At 42.2% G+C, this 21,418-nt stretch overlaps 1 protein-coding gene across 1 annotated transcript in view; it reads left to right on the plus strand.

Moving 5' to 3' along the window:
* The window catches only part of magixb (MAGI family member, X-linked b), a 42,909-nt gene that overhangs the window by 10,819 nt on the left and 10,672 nt on the right, over positions 1-21,418 (plus strand). The window contains exons 3-10 of the mRNA XM_073471020.1: positions 2,634-2,750; positions 7,991-8,110; positions 11,779-11,952; positions 14,749-14,938; positions 16,355-16,425; positions 17,533-17,694; positions 19,692-20,223; positions 20,390-20,942. Coding sequence (XP_073327121.1) covers positions 2,634-2,750; positions 7,991-8,110; positions 11,779-11,952; positions 14,749-14,938; positions 16,355-16,425; positions 17,533-17,694; positions 19,692-20,223; positions 20,390-20,942 — 1,919 coding nt within the window. The remainder of the gene's footprint in view (positions 1-2,633; positions 2,751-7,990; positions 8,111-11,778; positions 11,953-14,748; positions 14,939-16,354; positions 16,426-17,532; positions 17,695-19,691; positions 20,224-20,389; positions 20,943-21,418) is intronic.

Below are 21,418 nucleotides of genomic sequence, written 5' to 3' on the forward strand. Positions count from 1 at the left end.
AGTGTGGACAGTGATGGATGAGCTGATACGACGGGCTGCTGTACCACACCTCCTCCTACGCCTCCCAGTACTACTACAACTCCCTCTGCTGCAGTCCTCAAAATACAGGACACCAGGGTCCTCTCCTCAGAGGCAGCCAGCAGCTTAAAGGTTTTAGTACTGTTACTGGTGCTCCAGGGGCAACAACAAAGAGTAGTGATATAATCTATTCATGAAATGTTTATAAATCAAAGTTTCCTTCAGTGGTTTCTGACAGCAGAGCCCTAGAATAGTTTCTCTTCTTAGAATTGCTATTAACCTTGACATCTGACTGCCTTGATGGTAGCCTGTATGGGACATGTTTGCACAGTGTGCAAGAGATCGGCTCAATCTTTCCTCCTGGGATCTACACAAGGGCCTGAAATTGTCAGAGTTTATTACTACAGGGGAATTTAAGTACATTTTAAAAGAAACATAGGAGAAAATAGTCCTCTTGGTCTGTGTGAAATCATTTTAGAAAATTGCACATGCGTCATAAGCGTTTTTTTTTTTTTATCATCAGCCACTATTGCCCCACAGCAGACATAAAGATTCTTGAAGTCATTTGATATTATTCAAGTCTCAGTGAAGTTTTCTGTTTCAGTGCCCTGGTGTCATTTTAGACAGTTTATTGGTGAATTGTAAAATATCCTGCCTATGTTATCTACATTTTAAGGATAATTGCAAAAGAGATGTGTGTTTATCGGCCAATGTATCAAAATCAAAATATTTATTCCATAATATCGGTTTCAGCATCGGCCCTAAAAATCGAGTAACTGTCGGCACTAATACCATAATAGTTTTAGTAGAAATAGTTTGTGTAGAAATACACAATACTGTATATATGTCGATATTTTAAAATCTCCTCTAAAGCTCTTCATTAATTCTTGGACTGGATGGCAAGTTTATATTTTTCACCAAATACCTTGATATTGCGACAATATTGTAGGGATGACTACTATCACAAAATATTAACGCAATGACAGTTTTGGTAAATAATCATCTGTAATGTGGATTAATGACTAAGTGGTAGGTTAAGAAAAATGACATTGCTTTACTCTAAGGCAGCCTTTAAAACCAGGAAAAAAACACTGATGTCATATCGTGATATAACGGTATCTAATATCTAAGACGATATCACGATAAGGTTATAATATCGATATATTGCCCAGGCCTACCCTGATCTTGTGCTGCAATTTAGATGGATATTGTGTTCACTCATTTGTTTGTCACTCGCATTTTTATGTTTGTGTTGGGCGCATTGTAACAAGTCATAGACTGATTATCGGCCTGGTCGATTTATCGGGGCTGATACTGAGCATTTTTTTGATTATCACTGGTGTTTCTTTAGCCCGATTGCGATAAAATAAATACATTTAAAAATGTGCTACTTTGGCTCTGACACAGCATCCCTCTCTGTCTGTAGTCACCACTCTGAGGTCTAACTCACGACACCATCTGATTGGTTACACGTCACAAGTAAATAGCCTATCAACATTGAAGAAACTGAAACGGCAAAGTAACTGGTAGCTAAAGTTAATGAATAAATGTAGTGGAATGGAAGTATAAAGTAGCAGAAAATGTTGTAATTTTTTAAGATTTAAATGTTTTACTGCAAATGTAAATCAGTTCCATATATTGTTTTTCAGTCTCCTCGATGACTATTAATCAATTCTTGTTCTGAAATTACATATGGGTCCATCTGTTACTGTAACAATATTTAATCCGCCCTGTCAGCTCACTCTTGAAAAACAAATGCAGGATATATATAGTATATGTATTCATTCAGAGAGCTGATGTTGAGGTCTGATTATTTTAAAAAGTAGCAGCTGTTTCATAACATGATGAACAAAGCCCGTCATTTCTCCCAAAAGCCAGCTGGCTAGATTAATTTCTCTTTACGGGCAGCAGCCATATGTGGCCAGTCATATGCATGCGCAGTTGACTGCCTCTGCTAACAAAGTTACACCACTGTGACGTTTTTTAATAGCGCAGAGCAAATTCAGTCTGCTGCTGGGCGGAACCGCTGTAACAGACGGTCGGGGGGTAGGTGGGGGAGACGGGGGCGGATAGCTGGGCGGCAGCCTGTAGGAGCAGCACCGACGGAGTGGTCGTCTGTCAGAGTGACAAGCTGGAGATGCTCTCAGCCAATCCATAACAGCAAGTGACCTGTCATCAGAGGCCGTAAAGCACTTGAGATGATATTAAGAGATCAGAGAGAGGAAGCTGAGCCCAGATGATCAGCTCGGCCTCCCCTGGTGACAACCTCAACTGTTGTGTCTGCAGCAATTAACCTCAGTAGGTTGTTATATATGCATGAGGGATTTTCGGAAAACACATTTGATACTCAGGATCTATGTGAGGTGATATAGAGAGATCAGTGGGAGTGAATGTGGACGTCTAGGTTGTAAAATGATGGTGTTAAATCAGGCCTGGCAGCAGCAGTAAAGATTAGTACTTTGAATAAATTTCTGTCTCTATCTGACGGGCTACAAACAAATCTTGGAGTAAATATACATCATCGATGTGCTTACTGAGCTGATTTTTCTTTATGTCTCTCTCTCTCCCTGCTTTTGCCTCTCCCTGCCACACTTGTATCTTTGTCCTTCCCTCAGGCTCCACATTGTGCAAGGATCTCAGGTTGTATCTGAGTAAGTGCTTCACACCCGGCTCAGTGGACAGCCAACTTCAGCAGGTCATACGAGAGAACCTCTACCTCCGCGCTGTACCTTGTGAGTCCCATTTTGTGCTTCTCTTCTTGCCCTCTACATCTTCACCTTGTCTTTGTATGTCTTTGCCTTGTGCAGGTCTTTAAGCCCGGATATATATTTTTTTCCCAGCATGCTCATACTTAATCTATCCAGGCGTACCTCTCTTTAGTTACTGACCTCATTAATTCTTCAAAAACACCTCTCCTGGTTGCCATCATGTGAATATCTTGGTGTTAATTGGTGTTTAAGCCTACAGAACTCTTTCCACACTTCCTTCTGTCAGTGTATGCAAGCAGAACTGGTTGATTTAACGACATGATTAAAAAACTCAGGCACTGAAGTAAGACTAAAATATCTTAGATTAAGTGCAATCAGTTTGGACATTTCCATAGCAACTGTCTGTATTGTGACAACACTAAGGTTTATCCTCAGTGGCAGTCCTCACCCCTCTGCTCCAGGGTATTACTTTGTTTGGGTGGTGGTAAGATGGCATTAAATGTGATGGTAGGAGTCACTCTATTGTTTCTATCTAGTGCAGTTTTCGCAGGATCCCTTGAGTAAAAGGTCTGTAGTCTCCATGAGCAGTTTCATTTTGATGCTTATGAATAAAATCATGCACAATGGCAGCCAAAGGCAGCTAGTTGTAGTGCATCTGTTGCTATCTTAATCCTCTATGATATGACGTCAGTGGGAAGGGGATATAGCTGCCGTGCAGGGTTCTCGGAGGAAGGTCTGTTTTTCAATTTAATTTTCCGACTTGCGTTGGTCCACTTCTCTTTTTTTCTTGTTCGGGCGGTCGTGTGGAGGAGACGGACCACCTTGTGTGTGTGTAGTCTTAACCTTGCTGTGGCTGTGTGGAGTTGCTGCTAATCTCTCCTTTAGTCCAGGAAGTAGGTCACGCGGGGCAGTCTGTCAACGTGCCGTACAACCCACTCGCTGACAGAGAAAGGCATAGGTCAGAACTCCCTGGGTGATGCAAGAAAGATAAAACTGTCTCTCATAGTATACATGCATATTTATATTATAGTATAATTGTTGTTTTATGCATATCAAGCTTCTCATTACTTAGCCATGCATGTGTGCATCCTGTTACATCAACAAGCAGCTGCTCAGGAAGTGAATCGTCCAAATAAAGATTAGTGCTTTTAGCCATTTTGGGAAATGGATAAAGAGAACAGAATGGATAAAGGAGGATTGTCATATACAAAATTAGATAATTTGATGTTTGGTCAGGGAACGTTGTAGAAATTGCTCCTATGATAATGTAATCTATTACAATCCTATACAACGGTGGCAAACTTTTGCAACAACTTCCCCTCTCCAAGTGCTTTCTTATAGTAAGAGTGACAATAAGGCAGGCTCTGCCCCCGGGTGTGTAATCCTCTGATCTGCTGGAGATGACACACTAAGATGCTGTTGTTCTCGTGTCGATACCAACAGACGCATGCTATCCTGATCCCGACACGGCTTGGAAACCATCACGTCATATTTCAGGCCAGAATTTTTCTTCCTTTTTGTTGTTTGATCCATCGAGGAGGCTTAATGTAACAGGAACCTAAAGCCGAGGAGTTTATCAGTGGCTCATTGTGGCCCCCTTCAGGACCATATGTATGTTCCTCCTGTTTGTTTTTCTTCTGTCAGTTATTAGAACTTTGAATGACCTCGGATAAGGATTAATTAGCCGTTGATCCATATTTGATATTTTAAACCCTTTCTTACTGTAAGGATACAGAGATACTAAGACGAGGCCTCCGTTTTGATTTGGATCTTTTTCATTTCTTCCTCTGAAACTGTGGCTAAGTACCGCTGTGCTATTTAGAGAGTATCTCAATCCCTGAATCCTCGTGATGAGACAATGTTCTCTGATGTTGGAGCTGGCACTGATGCAAGAAATATCATTACAAAGGCCCAGACAGGAGGGCAGTGCATAAAAATGGAAATGAATGACAGAATTAAGTGAATGCGGGCCACTGTATCAATAATCTAGAGGGGGGAATTAAATTAAAAGCAAATGTCTATCGGTGCCAACGTGGAGGAGGGGCTGATGCAGCCTAATGGCTCTGTTTTGCTCGGATGCTTACTGTATAGCCTTTGGGGAGCAGGTTAATGTCTATATTGTACGGTCAGTCCAGCAAGACAAACAGTTTTTATGTTCACGAGTATGAAAACGATCCTTTTTGTTGTCTCTTTCGTGCCGTTTTGTTCTTTGTGCAGGTTTTGCAGACCTCACATTACCCTCCTAAGCTGTCCCATCCATATTTGTATAATCACACTAACCATTTTCACATATGCCCTTGGATGATTCAGAGCCAATGTCATGGTTTCGAGGCTGGCTCTCTCCATAAAAGACTTTTCTAATTGTCTTCAGAGTGAGTCAGAGATAAGAAACATCATCATTTAGTTATTCTAATACGCTCGCTCCAGCGTCGTCAGGCTGTGGCCTTTTTCAACTGCACGATTCATTGTTAGCTATTTGTGTGCGATGATCTTGACAGACAGCTCCTCTCTGGGTGTTGATACAGAGTTCTGTGTAATTACCTCTTCAATCCCTATCTCACCCTTCTCCCGGGGGATCAGAACGCGGCGCCTACAGGGACGGGCAGGGAAGAAGATGTCAATAATCCATCCTGTCCTCCCGCTGACATGTCATATATATTTCCTAGGAGGGTGCATGGATAATGAATCTCTGCCTCCCACCTTATCAGCTGGAGAGATACTGTGTGTCCTGAGGGGAGCAGAAGAATTACGCACACATCAGATGTCATCAGGAGATTTGCTAGCAGATCTTTTATTAGACACAAAAACCTCTAATTTCTTCTGCAAGCACACATGGGTGTGTTCAGTTCATTTGTGCAGGTTTGGTGACCAGAGATGCAAACACAGCCCTGGTGCAGTGTAGCACAAAGTGGTAAAAAGCGCCTAGATGGATTGAATACATTATAGAGGAGCAGCAGGTGGAGCTGGGGCGAGCTGTAATGATGGCCAATCACGTCAGCCTTTTGTCATCCCACAAGACAGTTTCCTAATGAGCCGGGAAGAGAGGGGTCAAACTTCTCTGGAGAAAGATGTCTCTTCCCTCAGAAGCACAAGGCACGAGAAAGGAAAAGTAAACAAGAGCTGAAACGATTAGTCTGTCAATCAATTAGTCCCTCAACAGAAAATGAGTCAGCAACAATTTAGATGATCAAGTGTGTTTACGTATGTCATTTGTAATCCACTCGGTGAGTCCAGCTTTTTTCACTATTTTATGACACTTTATGACGTAAATATTAATTGATTTATCAAGATTTACCAGCAATAAAAATATTTATTAGTTAACACATACAGTACGTATACTGTTCATAGTGATTTTGGTAGGTTGGTGTGCATACCTTTGTCATCTTTAAGGGTACGCTCACCCAGTCATTACCTACTCACCTCAATGCAGATGGAAAGTTGGCTGAAGTTTGGTAGTCCACAAAACATTTCTGGAGATTCACAGCAAAACAGTGTTGCAGCATTCTTCTAAACAACTGAAGTAGATGAGGACTTGTTTTCAAAGGTAAAGACAACTGACAGAAAAACATAAAATGGCTCCATAAAAAAATAATTCTTAACACTCTTCCTAAAGCTGAAATCTTCACCGCAGCTGCTAAACTAACAGTGTTATCATGCAACCTGTCTGAAGTGCTAGACTACGCGTCAAGGGCATAAATAATGTATTTTCAAGTTAATTTAGGATCTCGCGGCTTCCAGAGTCTTGTATTATGCTGGACTTGTTTTCAAATGTAAAAAAAAAACTAACAACAGAAAGATAAAATTGTTGTTTTAAACGTTTTAAAACAAGTCCCCATGTACTTCAGTTGTGTCGAAGCAACGCTGTTCTGGTGTGAAGCTCCACAAATGTTTTGAGGACCACAAAACTTCATTTGACCTTCCATCGGCATGCGGGTGAGAAGATACCAACTGATTTTTCATTTTTGGGTGAACTTATCCTTTAAGCCATGGAAATTGCTTTTGCATTGGTCAGTTATAAAAGGCATCAGAGCAGGTGGAAATATAAAAACGCCTGTACAGCTGGCCGGTTATAACTGCTAGCACAAAATCATGAGGCCGGTGCCTCATCCTCTGCGGCTGATGGGGACATGTACTGTACAGTAAACACACTGTGTGCTATAAAGAAGAGGTCAGGCTGATGGAGCTGCCTCATGCTCTCTAATGTCTGTGCGCATATGTGTGTGAGTCGGCCGTTTTTTTGGGGGGGTCTGCGTGTGTGTGTGTGTTTGCTTGCATGCTCTGTGCAGCCCTGCATGTGTCATTGTGGCTGGAAGAGCTGCTCCCAGGACAGCAGCACATTAATCATGGGTTTTATAGGGTAGCTGGGTGTGACTCCCTCCTGTCGGCCCCTCACTGACATCACATGTGGTCCTCCAGGAGAAGGACATGAGATTCGTCCTCAGTTTGGGCTTGGTGTGATTATGTCTCGGAAGAAGAATTACTTGTCTCAAGGTCAGAACAGGCGCCTTGTGGTTCAATTTGCACATTAAAAATGGTTCCACCAGAATTTATTTAACGAGTCTTATAAAAACATGCCTGCACATGTATTTAACGGTCAGGTCAGAACACAGCAAACACAGAGACTTTCCTCAGTGATTCTTTAGTGACGGGATGTTTTTCCTTGCTTTGCTCTGGACTCACTGCTCTCTCACAGGCCAAGGTCAATGTGAATCAATTATGATGACAGACCATTGATCATCCGAGTGCTCCATCTTTGCAATGGTGATAGAAAGACTTTAAGACTTTCACAGCGCCTCATTAATGTTTAATTCTGTCCTTATTGATCTGTTCATAACAAAGAGGCCCTGGTAAATGTGTACCATCGTCATCCTGCTCTCCATACCAAAGGGCAAGTTTCGGTTTGTGGGTGGATGCTTTGTTGACCTGGAACCGGCCGTAATTAAAGAGGTCACTTGTTTATTGTTATTATCATTAATCTTCTAATTAAAGTGCATAGTTTATAGCCTCAATACAACCAAAGCAGACCCATTAGGTTGTTAACGTGTGTTGAAGTACTTCAATATAATTTGTCAAACTGATGTATTGCTCGGACTATTTATAGTTTGCTGAATTGTTGTTTTGTTTAAACACTGAATTCTGGATTTATGGCCCCTGATGAGAGGAGAGGCCTTGATTAATTGACATATCATCCACGTTAGAGCCGGCAGTATTTCTCTGATGATCGGCGTAATATTTCCTGTTTTCTCTCTCTCTCCCTCTCCCAGGTACGACCAGACAGCCCAGAGACGGGGAAATCTCAGGGGTAGACTACAACTTCGTCTCCATCGAGGAGTTTTTCTCTTTGGAGGAGTCGGGAGCGCTGCTTGAGAGTGGAAAGTTCAAAGGTGAGACGTTGGATTAGTTTAATATCCAGTGATTCATCATGAAATGTAGATTGTTTTTTGCATTCATCGACCACAGGGGAGTAGCAACATCGCCTGTGGTTGAGGGCTTTGTATCCTGGTGTGAGCGTGAGTTTTTCCTCCAATTAAATGTGTGAAAACGACACGATAATGAATTTTAGAAAGAATCCCTCTTGTCCTGTACTAACCACCATCAAAGGTGTTGGTATTGAGTTTTTGGATGGCGAGAAATACTGTGATAATGTCCTTGATAAACTTCCATGACAAAAAAGATCCAACACCGTTCGTGGTCTTTTAATGTCTCCTCTGAGATAAATAAACTCTTTTGTAAAAGTTTTACTGAATCAGTTTTAATGCTCTGCATTGTTTCTTAGTATGGAAACTTGACTGCGGCCAACATAAACAGGTTGGTAGCTTTTATTAAAGTTGCAAGTAAGATTTCAGGAAGGAGTCGAGCGTCATAGCCTGGTTATCTGTTATAACAGATGGAGCCATAGGTCATCTGTTATAACAAATATAGGGAACTCAACAGTAAACAGCAAGATGACTAACAATAACTTAACAAAACAAAAGGGTGCATGCACTGGCGAGGATGTGAGACTTCTATATCCCCCCCGAGCACTGGACCCAGGTGCTCAAGATCTGCCTGGTTACTGCAATCAGCTCCTTCAATCAGTCTGTTCCTCTGACAACCTCAAAGACGGATAGATGGTGTAAATAACACCAACTCAAGCAGCACACACCCATAACCATGAGCACGGGCCGCTGCACAAGCAGGTGTCGGGCGAAGGCTACTCCTCCCAAGATCACCCGTGTCAGACATAGTTAACGGTTAACCTCAGGTTGAGATTGTAAAGTGCCAGTTGTGAGGACCACGAGTTACAGGATTTACTTTGTGCCTGCCTCCATTTACATGTTAAACAGTAGATAGTATTGAACTGTTTTCTGTGGATTGTTCACTTGCACAGATTGCTTATTGGACGCTGAATGACATCCTACTGAACCGCTAAGCCCTTTTGTCTGTCGGTTGTCCACCAGTGTTTATGTGTTTTAGTATGATCCTGGCTGCAAACCAGTTTCCCTGTGACAGTAAGGATACCGTGAACCTTGCAAAGAGTTGAGAGAGAGGAAACATGATGCCTGTATGGTAAAAATGAACAGTCGGCTAGCTTAGCATTGGAAACAGGGGTAAACAGCAAACCTAGCTTTTCTCAAAGGTAACAAAAACTGCCTACCAGCACCTCTAAAGCACAGTAATCAACACATTATATCTTGTTTGTTTCACATGTACAAACTGCAGTGTAAGGACGACATGTTGTGGAACGTGTGGAAGACATAACATGTTAATTAGAGCTTAGAGGTGCTGGTAGGTGGTATTTGTTACCTTGAGACCGAGTCAGGCTGTTTCACTCCTGACTGTAGCTTCATTATTTTACCGCACAACCAAGATCTCATACCAGGAAAGCATATTTCCCAAAATATCAAACTATTCCCTATTTAGTTTACCCCTACCAATAAAAAACACTCATGGGGATAAATGAGGTTAACACAGTTTATAAGAGGACAGTCGTCTCTTCATGCACATTAATGCCATCAGGTGTAACTCAGCTCTTATCTCCCCTGCAGACTCCTCTCTCTCCCCCCCCCCCCCCCCCCCCCCCACCCAGTGAGGGTCAGAGTGCTGCCTCTGATTAAAAAGCCTCCATACATTAGCATCCATAATTTATAAGAGTTTAATGGGAGCAATAAATGTCATCCTCACTTGCCTTACATGTGACATTGACAGACGAATCGCCGCTGTGAAGCAATCGGGGAGCTTCGGCAGGTTTTTTTCGTGCAGTTGCCTGCAGAGCACGCAGTAAATGGTGACGGCTGGTAACCTTGCTGTTGAGTTCACCGATCTAATGTTTCCCCCTCAACCCATTTGGATCTCCGTGAGCCAAATGGAGGGGTGGAGGTAATTTGATTTCTTATTTAGCAGCTGGAGCAGATGGCTCGAACTGAGAATATGGAACATATACAATAGATGATCTCAGGGGAAACATAATGCACAAACATAGAGACATGAAGTCTGCTGTACGTATATGTGCCATAATGACACGAAGCCATTCTGCTGCTGAATATCTGAATATGAAATCTTTTATTTACCTCATGAAATCATATGCCTATTTACCTCCTCATCAACATGTTCATGCAGACTGTGCTTTAACAGACTGTATTTAGGTTCATGTCGCTAGATTGTGATTACAACACAGGGCATGGCCATCAGTGGAGGTATGGGACATGAAGATGTCTGATCAGAGGCTCACTACAAAGATATTTCATTGGGGCATCTCACATGGGCTAATGAGTTGAAATCCTTCTTCTGTTTGGATGATTTGTCTTTCATTTTCCAGATCAGGTCACTTTGTGATATGTGTGAGATTAAGAGCAAAATGTTCTGTTGACACACGGTTTAAACTAAAAGCTTATTGTCTCATAAAGAACAGATACTAACTTATTTTACTTTCCTCATTCACTTCATGATCATTGTTGTGTGTCATTATCACATACATAGGTATGTAAGATCTTGCATCATTACAATGAAGTATAAAAATAAATAAAGAATGTAAAATACAGAAAAGCCTTTAGATGAAGTGGGATTTTAACCAAAGGCAAAGATCCCTGGGTTTTCAGTTACATTATCATTAACCGTGCACGTTTAATGCTCTTTCAAAGGAGGACAGGAATTTCTCTTTCATTCTCTGTTTTGCTGTCCTGTCTACGAGGACATTAGGGATTTACTTTATCTAAAATGTCCGCCATTTATGCTGCTTTCAATTAGCTGGATGATTATGAAAAACCTGAGCTGTGCTTCAGGAAGGGAGCCTTGGAGAGGACGCAGAATATCATGTTTGAAGGGGCACTTTGTAATTTTGGAAAAGAAAGTCAGAAAAGTAATATTTACAATATTAATGAGGTAATAATACAAACTCAGAAATGTTTATTTCTTTCCACAACTGAGTAAACAAGCTGTTCTCAGAGGAAAATGTTGAAGCTAGAAAGGTGGCAGGGTCCGCCAAATATAATAAAGTAAAACAGTAAAAGTAAAACAGTGTGAAATTGTTTTGTCCTTTAAGGTCAGTTTGTTTATTCAGTCATGAAAACAAAGAGAGTTTGTTTACTTGGTTTGTTTAAGCATGAAAGCCAATCAATGAAGATTTTTCTCCTCTCATTAAAATTTCTTCCCAATTACTACATACTGCGAGTGCTTTTGGTGTCTTGTAAACCCACGGGGGTGCGGCACGCTGTGGGCATGAACAAGAAAATAAAAGAGTTTTATTTAATTGTATTTTATTTAACTTTTAATTAATCAGGAAAAAAAGTCTCTTCATTAGGATTAAAAATGGCCAAGACAGGCGGCAGCACAGTTGCAGACATAAATCAAACATGTAACAAATAAAATGACGACGGATAACAAACTGCTGAGACGTGAACTATCAAAACATCAGCATTCAAAACATCTAGAGCCAGACATCCTTCAATAAATCCACTTTAATTACAAGATCAGTTATGATGTTTTGTTTTGAGAAAATATACAATCATATGTTATTTAGTAATTAATGCCTCAACACAAGACACCTCCTCTCTCTTGGCCTTCTCCGTCTCAGGGAATTACTACGGCACACCTCGACCGGTCCACATCAGCGCAGAGAGCCCCCCGGTCACCTACCAGGAACATCGCAACCTGCTCAGAAACTTCCGCACACGCAGCAAATCGCTCAGCAACCTGGAGAAGGCTGCAGAGGACGCTGAGAACAGCGAGGACGACTCAGGACTGTCAGGCAAGTATCGCTAAACCTGCTCTGTGTGACAGCATGTGTGAACAAGGTCATAACTGCAGATCTGAAGGAAAAACCAAGAGGTAGTCAGCTGTTAGTGGCATCTTAAGTGGAGTATTACACAGTTATTTTATTGTATTTCAGCCTGTAGAAAATGTGATCTGTTAAGCCCGACACTGGCACAGTAGCCAGCAGCTAAATACTGCATTGTCCCTCTATCTATAGCTTCAGTCTCTGATACCCAAATTAATCAATCATTTGCACGATTAGTATGCGCTAAACTCTCAGTGGGGCTGTGGCCTCATTGATTGCTGGATCACCTCCAAAGGAAGGTCAGGCCGCCTTAGGTCGAGCAGCCAAAGAGGTAAGCAGATAGGCAAGCATGCACACAGGGAGGTGAGGGGAAAGACTGAGGGAGTCCTGTGACGAGGAAGCAGAAAGTGTTTAATTCACCTCAGAGCGGAAGAGCCAGCAAAAGCAAAAACGTTTTTCCAGTTTGCTTTAGATGTGATGGATGATTCATCATACGAGACATGGTTTATTATGTTGAACAAAAGGCTTGAAAGGCTTATTAATCAGCAGTGGTGGAAGAAGTGTCACATCCTTTATTCAAGTAAAGGTACCGATACAAATACAAATAAATGTCCTGCATCAAAATCCCACTTGATTAAAAGCACAGAAGGATTTTTTTAGGAAATTGAAAGTAAAGCGTCAAAGTAAAAGCAGCCATTTTGCAGAAAAATGTCCCCTGTGACTGATTCGTAAGTAGTTCAGTTCAGTGATACCCAACTTAGAGGTCGAGTTTTGCTTCAAAGATTTTTATTAATTTTGTCGACTTCTCTCTAATCTTTGCCTTTTTTGTGAAATATTAATTCATTTTAGCCTTTTGGGTCTTGAACAGTCATTTAACTGAAACCATCTGAGAAGATTAGAGGAAAATGCCTCTTTGATCGTACTGCTAAAAACTCATGGCCCCAACCAGACTTTTGCTTTTATAAAAAAGAGCAACAAAGAGTAGATTAAATAGTGCTCCTTAGACTAAAGAGTACTACTTCAGGAACGCAGGTATCAAAAACAGGTGCTCTTTGGATCCAAGGACATTACATGAGACCAGAAAAAGAGAGAACAGAGGTTAGATCAAGGTACGCTGCATCACAGAAATTGAAAAGCCTTTTAATAAATGGGCTCAGCTGCTTCGCATTTCAACTCACATACTTTGTTGCTGCATATAAAAGCAAGTAGCAGCTCACAGATACTTGTATGTCAAAGCTGGTGTCAGCTGCCAGGCAATCAGAGTAAAACTAATTGTCACAAGTGTAGTCAAAAAAGTGAGTGTGTACTTAATAAGGGTCAATTCCAACGAGACATTAATATCTTAATTCAAAAAAGACGTTTTTAATAGGGATCATGAGCCAAATAGGTGTGGAACCACTGAAATACATTTTTAATAAATGGAAAATGACGATATTAATCATTTATGTAGCGCTTTCATCCAACGCCAAAACAAATTTGGATTTCATTCCAGCCAGCAAAGGTGCCGGCCTGACCATCAGGAGCAATTTGGGGTTCAGTGTTTTGCCCAAGGACACCTTGACATGTAGACAGGAGGAGCTGGAGATCAAACTGCCAACCCTGTGATCAGTGGACAACCTGCTGAGCCACAGCCGCCCGATTAATAATAATTATTACCTCCTTTCCACGAAGCTTGCACGGAGGAAGGGTCTCAGCCCAAAATAGACTTTTTTTTTTACATTTTTGTTAATTTTTCAGGGAATGATGGATGGATCTAGATGAAAAAAATCAGGCATATTTAAATCAGATTTAGCTGATTTAATTAGATTTTATTTAATATTAGATTGGGCATATTTGAATTAAAGGGGACTGTTGGGCCTTGGTGGAGGTATGCGCTCTACTGAGTGCTATCCTACTCAATGCATGGTATTTTAGAAGTTCAAAAAGTAGCACTGCAAAAAATGGAAGTAGTCGAGTAAAGTACAAGTGCCTCAAAATTGTACTTTCCACCTTGTCATCTGTGCAAAAACCAAAAAAAAAAAAAAATGGTGAAGGCATTGTTGGAGAGTTAGAGAAGTGATGGCAGCAAAGAAACTAGAACACCGGAGCTGAACAGAAGGCGAGTACGAGATTAGGTGGTTAGGGGTAAGGGAGCAAGGCAGCGGCATAGGGTGGTGGTAGAGGCAGGTAGGGAGGCTGAGTGTTAGGAAAGGTGGAGGCAGGGAGCCAGAATGGTGCACAAGATAAGAGAGAGGCTGGCAGAGTGGGTGGTGAAAATCACAGGCAGGCAGAGATCCAGATAGTTAGAGACGTTCTCCAAACAGGCAGGTAGGGCAGCATGTATCCTGGGCTGGGGGGGAGGGGGTGAATGCAGGCAGGATGGAGTTTGAGAGGGCCGTCCAACACCCTGACCTTTGCTGAGTCATCTTCTGAAGTGATACTGTGTGGGTGGGACTCTGGGCGCCCGTGTTATGTCCGACATCCCTCAGATCCATGCTGGAGCTCACAGCTGAAGGACAGCCGCAAGGACAGCTAGGCAGAAAAATATGCTTATTTTTCTTCTGCTTGTCGTGTGGCATGCATGGTCACACACTCTGCCTCCTTAGAGGGAGGACAAAGCCGGCCGAGATGCTGACCTAAGGTCTTTTCTCCTGACAGCCTCCAGTCGATCTGCCATTGCATCAGGTCGTTAGAGAATCCAGGATAAACTTTCTCACCTCCTGCATCTGTTAAATGTCACACCACTGTTTCATTTTTAACACTATGTTTATACTGTAATTACAGGAGGCTCTGCAGGTATCAGCAGCAGCGTTCATCCCATCCACCGGTCCCCCGGTCGGCCCCGGGCATCCAGCAGCGGGGATGGTCGTGCCGTAGAGAACGGGATCATCGGTAGGAGCGGTGCCAGGGTGAGAGGTGTGATGCCTGATCACTGGGAGCTGGCCTTCAGTGACCCAGGAGAGTCTCACTACATAGAGTGAGTATCTGTTAAAGGAGCACAATTAAGCTGATCTTGCAGAGAGTTTGATGAGAAGATCAATACAGCTGTCATATTTTTTGGAGCCAGGAGATCGATAGCTTAGCATAAAGCCTGGAAACAGCTAGCCTGGCTCTGTCTGAAGGTAAAACCTACCATCAGCTCTGAAGCTCACTGGTTTAACACTGTTATATCCAGTAGGCAAGTTGACCAATTTATTAACACAATACACTGTTATATCCAGTAGGCAAGTTGACCAATTTATTAACACAATGACCCTCGAGTAGCAGAGATGGTGCATGGTTAGAGGGGTTGCCTGTTTCATTGATCCTTTATCTGAGGATTGTGCAAACTAGACCCAATGACCCTGATCATGGATCTGAAATCAGTAATCTGAATCAGTAGACTAACTGGGCTGGTTATTGATAAATCCATTGCGCTGTCAGTGGTGCTGAAGTAGCAGATAGATCTGTAATTGTTTTTTCTCTGCATCTCACTTCTGTCACTTTTGTTTTGGTTCTCTTATATTCTCAGGAGCTGGTGAAACAGGTCCTTCCCCACTGTTAAAAATGTTCATATCGCCTACTGTAGAAGTATTCAACTACTTTTTTTTTAGAAGGGCCGGATCTGAATAAAAGTGAAGGGTCAAAGGGCTGGACGTTTACATTCCCTGTGTCTGACCTGTAGAGCTCAGAGTTTAAATGTTTCAACAAAAACAATGCACTTTGTTTATTAGTTTTCACAACTGAAAAAGAAAGATAATTTATACAAAAGTACAGGAAAAAAACAAGAGTATTAGAGTATTTTTATAGAAATAAGAGTATTTTTCGGGGTTAGCAGTGAACTTAACTCATGAATGGGCCTCGCTAACGAAATGATCAAACGAAAAAACGAATGCGTTTTTTTAAGGCTGCCAGTTGAAAAGGTCCGGCCCACTGGTTGTATCTTGTTTGTTTAATCCATACGAAATACTAATTGAGCCCAATTAACCTAAACAGTGTGTCAAACTGTTTTTTATAAGAGGAAGGTGTTGGGAGGGAAACATTATTTGACTATTAGAGGGGGTAACAGACTTTGATACAAGAACATGAACACCCCATAAACTTTAAAAAGGGAGGTAAAGGGAGTCTAAGCTAACTGTCTCCAGACTCTGTCTTCATATTTAATCGACAGATACCAGAGTGGTAACCATCTTCTCCTCTAACTCTCTGCGAGAAAGCGATTATGCATGTTTCCTGAAATGTCATACTGTTCCTTTAAAAATGCTCTGAGCTGCTAAGTTTTCACGATTATCAATGGCAAGCATATCTGTTGCGAGTGTATTGAAAATCCAATGCTGCCATATTATATCACATGCTATTATGTTTCTGAAGAGGAAGGCTTTTCTTTTGCTTTTCCCCCCTTTGTCTCTCAAAGTCGCAACCCAAGGAGAACCAGCTGGCAGAGTCCTCGAGCCTCAAGCAGGGAGACGGTCTACCAAAATGAATGTGAGCCTCTTTGTTTCTTCCTTTCTCTCTCTCTCTCTCTCTCTCTCTCTCTCTCTCTCTTTCTCTCTGGATGTAATTATTGAAACACTGGTGACACGTTGAACTGTTGAGCAGCCCTAAATGAAGCTACATATTAATCAAGAACGGAAGTAACAGACAGCCAGCTTGTTAGAGTCAAATGAGATGGAATGAGCTTTTCGCTGAACAGAGACATGTAAGTGATTAGGGCCTAAAGCTCGGAGCCGCTGGCGAGGGGCCAGACTCACTGCTGAGGCTGGCGGGGTCGACACGTGGATGGCATGTGACTGGCAACTTCATTTTATAATTTGGTCACATGACTCGCTGTTAAAAGGACAAGGACATAATCTAGTTTTTGATGTTTGTCTGACATGGCTGATTGCAAACTATAAGAAAGCCATCTGCTGTAATGCCATGATTGCAGCTTGTCTCAGTAGAGTGCAGTACACTTCTGTCACCAGCAGAAGGTGATGTAATCTCCATTATGGCCGCAATTACCTGCATGTGGAAGGATTACTGTAAAATCTGGTTCATGTTGAATCCACACTGAGACTGTCATAACACGCAGGGGTGGAGAAATATCTGAGTTTATGCAACTTGAAATGATTTCCGCTCCACTTCACAAAAACATCTGCTTAAAAAAGGATGTAAAAATAGGAGAAAAATCAAATCTGTAGTACATTTTCCACAGAAGTAAACAGTAAATAAAAAAAGATCCAGATTACAGCACTGAGTTGCGTCAATCTAATGGATTATGTTGCTGATTTTAAGGAGGTAGTCTGTAATGGATTCTGCTTTTAATGCAATCTTTCCACCAAACACTTTAGGTTTGTGTGCACGTCTATTTATTTCTAAGTATTTTTTGTAAAAAGCCATCTGGCGATTGGTTCGGAGAATTCTGGCTCTCTCTCTCCATTTTCCCTCACTCTTAAAACCTGCCACTTCAATCCATTTAGTCATATAAACACACGGGGAAAGAAACGTATCACTCTTACTCTCTTTCTCTAATATTACTCTAGTGGTATGTTTTTCTTTAACGACTTTTCCTTGGACGTAAGCATCATCATCTCATCCTTTGTCTCTGACCAGGGTTCACAGACCAGCCTGATGAGCTCAGGGGTTTTCCGGTGCACACACACTTGATCAAGGGCTCCAGAGGGTTTGGATTCAATATCGTCGGCGGCAGCAGGCCAAGAGAGTTCCTCCAGGTCTACAGTGTGACTTCGAGTGGACCCACAGCGCTCAAGACAGGTAAAAATACAATGAATTGGGGATGATTGTCGCACGAGAAAGTTAGCTATAATATCAAATAAAGAGGACACATTCTCACATACAAAGAATTACAAAATACTTACTGGTATATAGCAGACTAAGAGCTTTAACTATAGTTGCTGAAGTCTTGCAGAACAGAAAATATAGCATTTTAAAGGTTCTGTATGCAACATTCACTGTGGTTAGATGTAGCACTTGAACACCAGCATCTCAGACACTGAGTAACAAAAGTAAGTAAACCTACATCCTTTGTAATGGCCAGCAGGGAGCGACTCTACCTGTTCAAAAAGAACGCTGTTTGCATGTAAGCTTATGAGAAAATGACCCGTCTTCTCACTTTATTTATTTCCTCAGTAAACATTTTTCTAAAGAATTTATGAGAATTTATTTATTTCTCAACATCAGCATGTTGTCAATTTTGTTAATTATGGTCCCATTTAGAGTAAAATAGATGATAAAACATGGCATGCTTTTGGGCGCGTCTGGCTCTGAAAGACCAAGATGGTGATGTCCACAACGCCAAAGTCAAGGCTTCAAAATGACAGTCCACAAACCAGCTGGTGATGTCATGGTGGGGTTGACACAGCCATTATATTTCTCTCCTTAAAGCCACCAGACTCCATTGACAAAAACAGGTCACACTTACATGCATTCAACTTGACGGACACAAAATAAAACTCACCCAGTCCGCCTTTGTTAGTCTTTCTACTGTTCCAACAATCACCAACTCTGGATTGGTAGAAATAAACCCTTAATTCACAGAGTTAAATGTGAACTATTCTGGGTCTCCACACTTTTTTTAATTTAACGTATTCAGCTTGGTAAGGAGCTATTTTTTTCTGACCTAAATCGTGTAACATAATGAGGTCGTTCCTCATCAGAAACGATCGTAAGCCTACAGGTCGACTGTGAGAGCAGCTTATTACAGCCCATATTTATGTTTCTTGTTCGGCGGCGACCTCTAGTGGCTGTAGTGATTTTTATGGCAAAAAAGGAGGAAGTCAGGCAAAGTAGTGTAAAGAGCGACAAGTCCTTATACAGAGGAGGTTGGTTCCAAAAGTCAAAGGTTATTTAAACTTACAAACTTAGGAAAGTTACGTCACGACTTTTTACGTAAATGAAGAACGTTTGTAACAGAAATTAGACAAATAACATAATTATTTTAAGCCAAACCACCATGTTTTCCTGAACATAACCAAATATTTTTTCCTGTAAATCGAACTATTCAGTCGTTTAAGTATGAGAACGTGTTGTGTTCGATGGTTTCCACTGAATGTGAATACTTTCAGCTGATCGCCTCTCAGGGACTCATATGCACAAACACAATCGCAGCTAAACAAATAACAGAGAAACTCAGATTACAACTCACACAGAGGGAGTGTGACTTAATTCACTGCAGGACGCCATTACTCCACTTTCTATACATAGCAAATTGTTATTTGCTGCTATATTTACATTGAAAATCCCAGTGCAGTGTGTTTAAACAGCCTGTCGCTCTAGTTCTCCACTCTTTGGGATTATACTTCTTGAATTTTGATCTCCAACAGCAAGTGTATATCACAATCAGTCCTTAATCCTCAGGGCTAGCACGCCATAATCAAGCTATCTTAACCCACGCATATGCAGCGGTATGCACCCACTTCCACACACACACACAAATACCCATACAGGCAGATATTACCACTTTAGGAGGCCGAAGCACAGGCTGTCTCTGCAGGGACTGATCTAGTTCATATCTGTTAATAGGCTGGTTTAGAGGGATTAGTTGGTTGGATTAGTCAACAACCACACAAAACACACGGACAGTGTTTTCATTTGCAAACTACACTCATCTGCACACTCAAGCGCATGAAAATGGTCAAGTTGAAGCACTAATACATAAAAAAAAAGATGTCAAAAGTGACCCTATAGGTATAAAAGGTGAGTGTTGTATTAATTATATCTCTGTCAATGTGCTTTCTTTTGTGCTTTATTAGCGGACATCTTGGTGTACATCAATGACGTTTGTGTGTTGGGAGTGTCTCACAAGGAGGTGGTAGAGATGCTCAAGTCGGTGCCTGTGGGCCACAGTGTTGACGTAGAGGTCAGAAGAGGGTATCCCATGCTCTACAACCACGACGGTTGTCCCAAGAAGCCCCCGCCAAGGATACAGGACAGCGGGGACCCCTTCCTAGCACCCACCACCACCCAACCTCAGCCTCTTCACCAACTACCTCGCCTCCCAACGCCCACTCCCCAGTCCCAGCAGTTTAACTTTAACGGGGTCTACAGTGACCGGAGCTACATGGAAACAGCTGTGACTCTAGACTCTAACGGAAATGCCACGTCTTTCGCCACCAGACCGCCGCCCTCATACAGACGCTCCAGTATGAGCAACCCTGCCTCCTCCTCCTCCCCTCCTGTGCGTCCTCCTCGTTCCCTGAGGAGTTTAGCCAGGCTGCAGTCGTTCGACCCAACGCTTGCCAGCCAGAGTGACAGTGAGGTTGTGTCTGCTATTGGTTCACACAGGTAACATCTGTCTCTAAGTCAATTAACTAGCAAATATTTATTAGAATCAGTAATTTTAGACGTTTAAGACATTAATTAGGGCTCTAGGGAATCATGCTGTATCAGAATGTGTCAAAGCAAATATTTACTGGAATTATTACTGACTCCTTCCATTCTTTTTCATCAGGGCATCGATGATCCGTAATCACAACAATAACTCCCTCTCAACACCCCCTCATCCTTTTCGTTACGGCACGTCCAAGTCATCTGAGAGCGACCTGTCCACCTGCGACCTGTCGGGCTCCCGGCTGCCCCTGCCTCAGTCGCCGAGGAGGCCCATGTCCTCCCCCGGCGGCCCCCGCAGCGCTCACTCCCGCCTCCTCAGACCTCAGACCTCTCACCTCAGACCTCCCACCCCTGACAGCCCCCACCACCGTGGCTTCAATGGCTTCCATGGTAACACCAGCCCAACTGCGAGTCCCAGCAGTGTGTCCTCCCCTGGGGCGATGAGCATGGGGAGTGGAGTTGGCAGCTTCAGCGGAGGGGAGCTGGTGCCAGTGGCATTGGCCCAGAGTGAAGGAGACCGAGGACTTGGCTTCAGCGTGATGGCTGGAGGTCCGGGAGGCAGGATGACTATAGTGAAGAGAGTCTGGGACAGGAAGCAGTGCAACTCCCTGCAGCCAGGGGATGCTGTTGTCAAAATCAACGGAGCAGATGTCCAGAGTCTTAGCTTTGCACAGGTAATGGGAGGGAAGTCAGGGGAAGTAATGTGAACTAACAGCAGTTCATAGTTGATTCACAGTTACTTCAGGGGTGGAAGTACCTAATTACAACTACTCAAATTAATGTAATTACTACTTGTACTTGAGTCCAGATTTTCAGTGTGTTAAAACAGGTTTAATCTCTCTTTTTACTCTGACTTTATCGAGGTTTTCAATTATAACATTACATATGGCAGCAAATGCAGTCTACCATTAAATGATTCAATTAAATAGGCAAATAAATACAAACATAGTCATTAAAACAGAGGTAAATATACGTTTTTGCAGTAATTACAGTGTACAGTAATGGACTACTTTAGCTTACAGTCTTATTCAAATTGCGCCACCGCTCCCAGCAAACTCTCCCAGCTGTCCTTTTGTAATGTCTGTTAGTTTTTCAATAGCAATACATGATGATAGATGCTTAATATTTTCATTAATACTTGGTTTGTTCA

Source organism: Pagrus major, chromosome 7 (genome assembly GCF_040436345.1).
Source record: "Pagrus major chromosome 7, Pma_NU_1.0".
Taxonomy (NCBI): domain Eukaryota; kingdom Metazoa; phylum Chordata; class Actinopteri; order Spariformes; family Sparidae; genus Pagrus; species Pagrus major.